This window comes from Brachyhypopomus gauderio, chromosome 5 (assembly GCF_052324685.1).
Source record: "Brachyhypopomus gauderio isolate BG-103 chromosome 5, BGAUD_0.2, whole genome shotgun sequence".
Taxonomy (NCBI): Eukaryota; Metazoa; Chordata; class Actinopteri; order Gymnotiformes; family Hypopomidae; genus Brachyhypopomus; species Brachyhypopomus gauderio.
The window spans coordinates 26,073,527-26,083,526 of record NC_135215.1 but is presented as its reverse complement, the minus strand read 5'-3'; the positions used below and the strand labels follow the sequence as shown (position 1 = coordinate 26,083,526).

Here is a 10,000-nt window from a genome sequence, read left to right as displayed (position 1 = left end):
TAGACCCTAATCTGGAGTGCTAGACCCTAGTCTGGGGGTGCTATCTACTGCCATTCCAGATGTACACATGCAGTCAGGTGGGTAACCTACGACTCACTTGCATTTGTAGTTTTGGGGCGTGTAGGAATGGTTGTGCGGGAACTGCGTATCCCAGCGCTGGCAGGCCACCCCAGCCGAGGTCACGTTGACCGTACCCCGGTAACGCTCACCGTGTCCCCGGTAACAAGAGGTGCTCACATCCCCTTCAGACTGGAGATCAGAATCTGCAGGAAGATGGGGGAGGATTAGATGGATTCACGATAGTGTGCATATCTGCTCTGGAGCCCAGAGAGATATGGATATGGAGGAAATAAATCGCCTCCCACCATTAATCTACAGAGGCGCGTGCAGCTGCTTGGCTCCAGCTTTCATCCACACAGTACACAGGAGCTAAGAGATTTATCAGGGTTAAGGTAAGGCATTTAGCAGGGTTAAGGTAAGGGATTTATCAGGGTTAAGGTAAGGCATTTAGCAGGGTTAAGGTAAGGGATTTACCGGGGTTAAGGTAAGGCATTTAGCAGGGTTAAGGTAGTGGATTTATCAGGGTTAGGGTAGGTGAATTATCAGGGTTAAGGTAAAGGATTTATCAGGGTTAAGGTAGTGGATTTATCAGGGTTAGGGTAGGTGAATTATCAGGGATAAGGTAAGGGATTTATCAGGGTTTGGGCAAGGGATTTATCAGGGTTAGGGTAGTGGATTTATCAGGGTTAAGGTAAGGGATTTATCCGGGTTAAGGTAAGGGATTTATCAGTGTTTGGGTAGGGGATTTATCAGGGTTTGGGTAGGGGATTTATCAGGGTTAAGGTAAGGGATTTATCAGGGTTAAGGTAAGGGATTTATCAGGGTTTGGGTAGGGGATTTCACAGGGTTAAGGTAAGGGATTTAGCAGGGTTAAGGTAAGGAATTTAGCAGGGTTAAGGTAAGGGATTAATCATGGTTAAAGTAAGGGTTTAGCAGGGTAAATGTAATGCATTTAGCAGGGTTAAAGTAAGGCATTTAGCAGGGTTAAGACACCTGTACCAACCTTGAGCTGTGCTAGACTTAACATTATACACATGGCCATATACATTTAAATACTCGCCACAAAGCCCAAACACACACACACACACACACACACACACACACACACACACACACACACACACACACACACACACACACACACACACACACACACACACACACACACACACATTCAAACAGAAGATCCTTCTCAAAACCTTTTTAAAGACTGAGTTGGAATTCCAGTAAATCATTTTTAGACACACACACACACACATACACACACACAAGGTCTCTCTCATAACCTTTGATACATTCGGAATTTTTGTGTAAATCACACATACAAACGCACACACAAGCATATGGACACAGAGACACATACGCACAAGCACAAGACATATCCACAAGACCTCTCTCAAATCCTTTGAAACATTCAGATGGAATTCCAGTGTCGTACTTTTCACACTGTCTGTCTCTTGCTCGCTCTCTCTCTCTCTCTCTCTCTCACACACACACACACACACACACACACATTTAAGATTTAGCTACTCGTTTATGTCTCCTCCCGTCTCTAATGTGAAACACTTGTGGAGAGAGAGAAAGGGATGTTATCATAAATTATGATAGATCCTCCTTTTAACTGATGTACAATATAACAATGGAAATATTGTCCTCACTGTTCAATTAGGACCATAAACTTTCTAGCTCGCAGATCTAATTCCAGTGCTGTAAATATTCCTTATACTCAGCACTCAGATTAAAACACCCAGTGAGTATCCAAATCCCAATTACAATACAATCATTCAATTGAATGTATGATCACCTGTAACTAATCACCACCTCCCCAATCAATCACAACCTCTCAGTCACAGCTTCCCCAAATCAATCACAGTCTCCCCTCAGTCACAGTCTCCCCTTCTCAGTTACAGCCTCCCCAATCAATCACAACCTCCTTATATCCCTGATACATCACTGGTATTACCAAGACTATCTCCTCCATTGGGTATGTGTAGCACATATTAATCCATTGGCACATATTAATGTACCAGGCATGGAGGATGCTTTGACCTTGTGGGAATTGGTATTACAGGCAAAATCTATGTATTATTTATATAATAAACACACAATCCACTTATAATGCACAATGTGTTCTAATGTTTAGCTGGATCACAGTAGTCTGTGATGGATCTGAGTAACTGAATAATATCCATGCAGTCCTTATTATTTAAAATGCATATTCGGTATATATCAGTGTGATACAGTATGTACCAGGACACATTTGCAAAATTATGCCCACGATTTCCCATCTGCCCTTATTTGGCATGTCTTGGCTCAAGCCAGTCAGAAAAAAGCCAGCCAGAATGACTTCTCTACTGGTCGGCATTCTGGGGCAGCGCATTTAGCAAACGTCGTCGTAGAGTAGGACAACTACCAACAGCTTTGCAGGTCCTGCGTCCCCATAAAGGAACCCTAAAACCAATACTATAACAAACCTGTTTCAACCAGTACTACGAAACCACTGATTAAACATGCTCAGACACCATTAGCTTGCTTGCTCGCCAGAAACATATATGAGCCCTGGCAGGGCATAGACGCCATCCAAAACAGAGGCTGAAATGGCACAGTGCCAGCTCACAGCTTTGAGAGGGATGAATCCACTTTGCTTTACAGATGACTGTAAGGGAGCTGCACAAGGCTTGGAAGATGCTTTCACCTTTATGGAAACTTCTAGAAGAGGTCATCCCCACCACCACTAAACCCCACACATATACACCACCGCTCATATATATACCATCCACACGTATACACCACCCCACACACATATACCACCCTACATACACCCCACACACATATGACACATACACCACCCCACACATATACACCACACATATACACAACACACATACACTACCATATGTGGGGTGGGTGGTGTTGTTTTTTCTCAGTGAATCACCTAAAATCAAGACATTAGATAAACTGACATTTAAAAATGTTTAATTGGAATAACTTTTATAATAACAATATAAAACTAATAAATGTTTATTATATAAGACGACAATAAAAAATGTAATCAAAGCCATAGGCTGTGGCAGTTGTCTTGCGAAATAAACACTCATGAATATGCTGCCATTTAAATGTCCTGCTGTTGTATAACAGTTATTAGTAGTTATTGCATAATAGACATTAATTTTTAATGGTCATTAATAGTCATTAACGGCAAGTATCTAAGCCATTGTCAATGCCAATGTCTTGTCATCTGATAGCGAACAAGTAAACAAACACAAATGAACAAAAACAAACTGAAACAAGAAATCAAATCCAGGTGTTTTTTTTCCCCTAACGTGGTCTAATGCTGTGGCGAGGTGTGGGAATCTGTACACAAAAGCCGCTGGACAGCCAATAAACTTTTCTAATCTGTCTTCCTTCAAACCTGCGCCTGTCTTGTTCAGCACAGCCATTTTGTCAGTTAGGAGTGAAGACAGAGGTCTGACCAAAATAGAAAGAGTAAATCTGGAGCACCTGAGCACCAGACCTGCGGAGGATGAAGTAGACATGCTGCTGACTCTGGCACCGTGGCCTAGAAACACAGTAGTGATGACAGGACCGGCACCACGGAACACAGGCTGGGGCAGAAGGTGATTGGCTGGTTTATACCGGCCCGCACGCCTTTCATCTCTGTTTCCATGGAGGAGGATCTTCTGCTTAGCACATGTCCTTCACATCATCTGATCGTTTTCTTATTACTGCCAATCGTTTTTATCGTGGTTAACACCGTGTCAGCGTGAGAGACAGAGCAGGAGCTGCAGGTTTTCACCAACCCAAATAACTCTGCTGCAAGATGCAATTTTTAAATTGCATGGTCACATATCTTTCTGCTTGCATTTATATAATTGTCATAATGTAAAAATTTAATTTTTGTTAATTCTACACTTTTCATTTGCAAATAAATTAACAAAAACATTAACATAATATTTTACACTGGCAGCAGCTGATATCTGTTATCTGTATTTATTCAATATCCGCAACAGAAAGTTTCCTTAGCTTGAATGTTTAGAGTTATTTGCTTGAATGTTTAGTTATTGTGAGTGTGAGGAAATCCACCCCAACCTCTTAGTCCACCCACATGTACACACACAAACATCCACCAGCCCAGTCTACACCACCCTCATGTATGCACCACCCTCATATATACACCACACACATATACACATATATACACCACCCCACACATACACCCCCCAATATATACAACACCCCAAACACATACACCACCACACATATATAAACCACCTCACACACATACACCCCCACACACCTACACCACCCCACACAAATACACAGTGCAATCCAGGCTATAGACTGACTTATTGCTGCACAGTCAATCATAAAAGCCAAGACTCAAGCAGAAGAGAACACATCACACAGAGCAGCATAAACCAGTACAACACACTTCCCACTCAAATTCAATCATCTGGCCATAACAGACCAGTACGGCACCAGGTGGTCCGTGGCAGCAGCACACAGCAGTATAGCATGGGGCCAAAACCCTGCCATACTTTTGTTTTCACATGGGTGTTTAAAAGAAGTGAGGCACTGACCACACACACTGATGCTGCAGTACTGACCACACACACTGATGCTGCAGTACTGACCACACACACTGATGCTGCAGTACTGACACTGCAGTAGTGACCACACACACTGATGCTGCAGTAGTGACCACACACACTGATGTTGCAGTAGTGACCACACACACTGATGCTGCAGTACTGACACTGCAGTAGTGACCACACACACTGTTGCTGCAGTACTGACCACACACACTGATGCTGCAGTACTGACCACACACACTGATGCTGCAGTAGTGACCACACACACTGATGCTGCAGTACTGACACTGCAGTAGTGACCACACACACTGTTGCTGCAGTACTGACCACACACACTGATGCTGCAGTACTGACCACACACACTGATGCTGCAGTAGTGACCACACACACTGATGCTGCAGTACTGACACTGCAGTAGTGACCACACACACTGTTGCTGCAGTACTGACCACACACACTGATGCTGCAGTACTGACCACACACACTGATGCTGCAGTACTGACACTGCAGTATTGACCACACACACTGATGCTGCAGTACTGACCACACACACTGATGCTGCAGTACTGACCACACACACTGTTGCTGCAGTACTGACCACACACACTGATGCTGCAGTACTGACCACACACACTGATGCTGCAGTACTGACCACACACACTGATGCTGCAGTACTGACCATACACACTGATGCTGCAGTACTGACATTGCAGTACAGACCACACACACATGGATGATACATTACTGACAAAGCACACTGATGCTACAGTACTGACCACACACACACTGACACTGCAGTACTGACCACACACACACTGATGCTGCAGTACTGACCACACACACACTGATGCTGCAGTACTGACCACACACACTGATGCTGCAGTACTGACCACACACATGGATGCTGCAGTACTGACCACACACATGGATGCTGCAGTACTGACCACACACATGGATGCTGCAGTACTGACCACACACACACGGATGCTGCAGTACTGACCACACACACTGATGCTGCAGTACTGACCACACACACTGATGCTGCAGTACTGACCACACACACGGATGCTGCAGTACTGACCACACACACGGATGCTGCAGTACTGACCACACACACTGATGTTGCAGTACTGACCACACACACTGATGTTGCAGTACTCCCAGCGTGTTTTCTTGTCCATTGTGTAGCACCACGGACGCACGTCGTTATTGGGATTACGGCAGTAGTTGTCATCCAGTCCTTTTCCTGAGTGCCTGGAAATAGAATCCAGCATTAGAAATTTGTGTGTGTGTGTGTGTGTGTGTGTGATCCCTGTGAGGTGTGTGTGTGTGTGTGTGTGTGAGTGTGATCCTTGTGAGGTTGGTGAGTGTGTGATCCCTGTGAGGTTGGTGTGAGTGTGTGTGTCTGTGAGTGATCCCTATGAGGTGTGTGTGTGTGTGATACCTGTGAGGTTGGTGAGTGTGTGTGTGTGTGTGTGTGTGTGTGTGTGTGTGTGTGTATGTGTGTGATCTCTGTGAGGTTGGTGAGTGTGTGATCCCTGTGAGGTTTGTGAGTGTGTGTGTGTGTGTGTGACCCCTGTGAGGTTGGTGAGTGTGTGTGTGTGTGTGTGTGTGTGTGTGTGTGTGTGTGTGTGTGTGTGTGTGTGTGTGTGTGTGTGTGTGTGTGTGTGTGTGATCCATGTGAGGTTGGTGAGTGTGTATGTGTCTGTGTGTGATCCCTGTGAGGCTGGTGAGTGTGTGATCCCTGTGAGGTTTGTGTGTGTGATCCCTGTGAGGTTGGTGTGAGTGTGTGTGTCTGTGAGTGATCCCTGTGAGGTGTGTGTGTGTGTGTGTGTGTGTGTGTGTGTGTGTGTGTGATCCCTGTGAGGTTTGTGTTAGTGTGTGTGTCTTTGAGGGATCCCTGTGAGGTGTGTGTGTGTGATCTCTGGAAGTGTGTGTGTGGTACCTGTGAGGTTGGTGTGAGTGTGTGTGTCTGTGTGTGATCCCGGTTAGGTGTGTGTGTGTGTGTGTGTGTGTGTGTGTGTGGTACCTGTGAGGTTGGTGAGTGGGTGTGTGTCTGTGAGTGATCCCTGTGAGGTGTGTGTGTGTGATCCCTGTGAGGTTTGTGTTAGTGTGTGTGTCTTTGAGGGATCCCTGTGAGGTGTGTGTGTGTGTTTGTGGGTGTGTGTGTGTGTGTGTGTGTGGTACCTGTGAGGTTGGTGAGTGGGTGTGTGTCTGTGAGTGATCCATGTGAGGCGTGTGTGTGTGTGTGTGTGGTACCTGTGAAGTTGGTGTGAGTGTGTGTGTCTTTGAGGGATCCCTGTGAGGTGTGTGTGTGTGTGTGTGTGTGTGTGTGTGTGTGTGGTACCTGTGAGGTTGGTATTTGTGCTTGTGAGGTCTTTGTGAGTCCCATCTCTGGCATTCTTTGCCAGTCTCAGTGTGGTCCATGGGCCCTCTATATCCTTCCCCATTACACTGCATACACACCACTGCACACAGAATACACATGTATAAACACACAGTATTTTTATGGTGCTCTGCTACAGTGTGTTATACCTGACACAACACAGGACTGGCCATAAGAGGCATTCTGGATAGTCAACTTCATTATAGCATAATTGCCAGTGTCCTACAGCTCTCTCTGTCATTTTACACCACTCTATTCTAGGCACATCGAAAATAATATATTTCTTTGCTTTCTACAAACAGTTTTATGTTGCGCTGAGTTATATATTTATTTACAAAAATTTAGTATGTATTCCTGAGAACATTGATTCCAAATTTGGAGTGACAATTCTGAATGGCAGAGTATGTGGGACAGTATTATTTCCAGTATTATATATTTATATAGTACAATCACACAGACACAATAAACAAACCATACAAATGATTAAGAAACTGGCCTGCTTGATATACAGCATTAGCATGGTAGATATTTCCTCTACCAGCCAGATCGCATTGCTAAAGAGGTTATGCATGAAGCTACCCGCTACCTTCAGAGCACTGGGGCAGCCCACATTCCTGATATCGAGTCTCCGAGGAGTTGGTGAAACACCATGGCCCGCTCACATCTTTGTCCGGATTCCGACAGAAGTTGCTACGCAGGTCAAACTTCCCGTGCTTGGCAGGCTTGAAGCTTGACACAGAGAGAAGGAGTTAACTATGCTGATGCAAGAATGTTCTGAGTCTCTGAACAATCTTGCCAGTCCTGTGTGTGAGAAACAGAGTCACTATCTCTCATCTGTGCTTTTATGTTGACCCAGGTCATTTCTGCCGTTTCTTTTATCGCAAAAAATTGAAAAAAACCCTTCAAAGTTCAAATCCTATCTGAATCTTTCAGCTTTTGTTTTGGGGAGGTTGGAAAGGTCTGGAGGGCTCAGTGACTCACTAGTGCTGAATTAACTGGCACAAAGTTCAACACCATCGCATTCACGTCTGCAGGAGTATCTCTGTCCAGCCCAGAACTGCACAGTGGTCAGCGTGCATTTGTGAGCTAAACCTCCCAGAGATACGTTTCTATCTGAACAGACCTTTCTCCCCGAGAGACTAGTCTCAATCTGAACAGACCTTTCTCCCCGAGAGACTAGTCTCAATCTGAACAGACCTTTCTCCCCGAGAGACTAGTCTCAATCTGAACAGACCTTTCTCTTGAACTCTGACCTCAAAGGAGTTTCTCCTTCCCACTGCCAACCCCACTGTGTCATAACACCAGCAGCCTTGATCATCACCATCCTGCACTAAAACCACCATCTCAACTAGTAGCCTGGAGCATAGACCAATGCCAGGTGACCCTCCCCATCGTCGCCATGGCTTTTTAAAGTGCTACGATGGACTCTGACCGAAGCGGCCCACAGCTCAGCGGCTACGGCCGCGCAAAGCCTCAGAGCTCCGCCACTAATGATGCTGTACTAACAGATGTTGATCTGCTGCGTCTGCCAAAGACCCGGTCCCGCCGCTGCCCGAGCAGACAGACCAGATCCGTCATGTCCTGTTCCCGTCCTGCAGCGGCGCATTCATTTCGGCACGACGGACTCAAAGAGGCTCGGAACTCGACACCACTGCAGGCACGGCTGCGATGAAAGCCGTTGCACACGGCCCATACCAGGCACCTCGTATTTCTTACTAGAGAAAGGACTTCCAAAGAAATCTGGCCGACAGCATGATGGCATGTTAGCCGTTCTATTCTTAGCCTTGTTGCGTGTGTGCCTTTAGTGCTGTCTGCTGGATGGCTTTGGTTTGACTGGACTGCGGGACGGTCAGTCGGGGGTGTGGCTGGGGTCAGGTCGGCGGAGCGGTGGATTAGACTTCCTGTTAGATGAAGGCTGGAGCTTGTGAGGAGCGAGTGTGATCTTATCACAAAGGAACGATTCACCCAGAGAAAAAGGATGACAGAGAAGAACAGAAAGAAGAAAGATTTTAGCAAGCATAAACAGGGCTGCTGTCCGTCCCCCCCCCAAAAAAAAAGCAGCTGTCTGGTCCAGTTTAAAGTGAAGAAGAAGACGCATCCATAGGGAGGAGGAACCCAGGCTGTGCAAGCACATGTGGATGAGAGTCATGTTTTCTTGTGTCTGGGGCTTTGTGTGAGCAGCTGGATAGCAGACAGAACATGACTCGAGTCCATAAATCCCCTCCAAAAAACTCTTAATAGACTTAATACAGCTTGTAAGTGTTGTAGCTTAACAGAGTTAACTCCAGGCTAATGAGAAGTTGGTGGTTGCCAACCACATTAACCTACTTAGCTCCTGCTTTGTGACATGGCTTACCACACGATGGTGTTGCTCTAACTTAAGACAGCCCCTAAGCGTTCGTGTAAGCCAAGACAAAACATGCCCTGATCCCCTATCAAATTATAACAGCGGTAATTTACAATCATGTTTTGTCTTTTAAGAAGTCTTAGTCTAAGATACTTGACACTTTACAGAGCTATCACAGATTTTCATCAGCTGATTCGGAGTGATTAATTTGCTGGCTAAGAAGATGAGTCAGTGAACAGAGCGCTAATCCCCTGTGAAAACATGACTCATATTTGTCAATTTGAAGTTGAAGAGGTTTGGTTGGTGGGGAGAGAGAGAGAGTAAGAGTGTTTTTACTTGTGTTCGTGGGGTACGGACACGTTCCAGGCCTGGCATGAGATTCCACTCCTCGTAACTGATTTTATTCCCTTGTAGTTCACGCCTGAACCAACGATGCATTCGCGGACATAGTCTGTGGAAAGCAGCACATAAACATGTTAATAATCAGATACGGGAAAGGTTGTTTACCAAAAACGGTTTCCCAAAGCTCTCTGACATCTGAAAGTTCCCAGAAGTCGGCTGCAGAAGAGGATGGCTTCGCAGGTAAAAGTTTGCTGTACATTTTTTAAAGCCCTT

The 10,000-nt window shown here is 45.6% G+C and overlaps 1 protein-coding gene across 1 annotated transcript in view; it reads right to left on the bottom strand.

The window, feature by feature from the left end:
• hgfa (hepatocyte growth factor a) overlaps positions 1 to 10,000 on the bottom strand; it is a 27,243-nt gene that overhangs the window by 13,835 nt on the left and 3,408 nt on the right. Inside the window, exons 4-8 of the mRNA XM_077006749.1 lie at positions 9,722 to 9,836; positions 7,625 to 7,767; positions 7,000 to 7,120; positions 5,788 to 5,906; positions 98 to 263 (exon numbers count right to left, since the gene is read on the bottom strand). Coding sequence (XP_076862864.1) covers positions 98 to 263; positions 5,788 to 5,906; positions 7,000 to 7,120; positions 7,625 to 7,767; positions 9,722 to 9,836 — 664 coding nt within the window. The remainder of the gene's footprint in view (positions 1 to 97; positions 264 to 5,787; positions 5,907 to 6,999; positions 7,121 to 7,624; positions 7,768 to 9,721; positions 9,837 to 10,000) is intronic.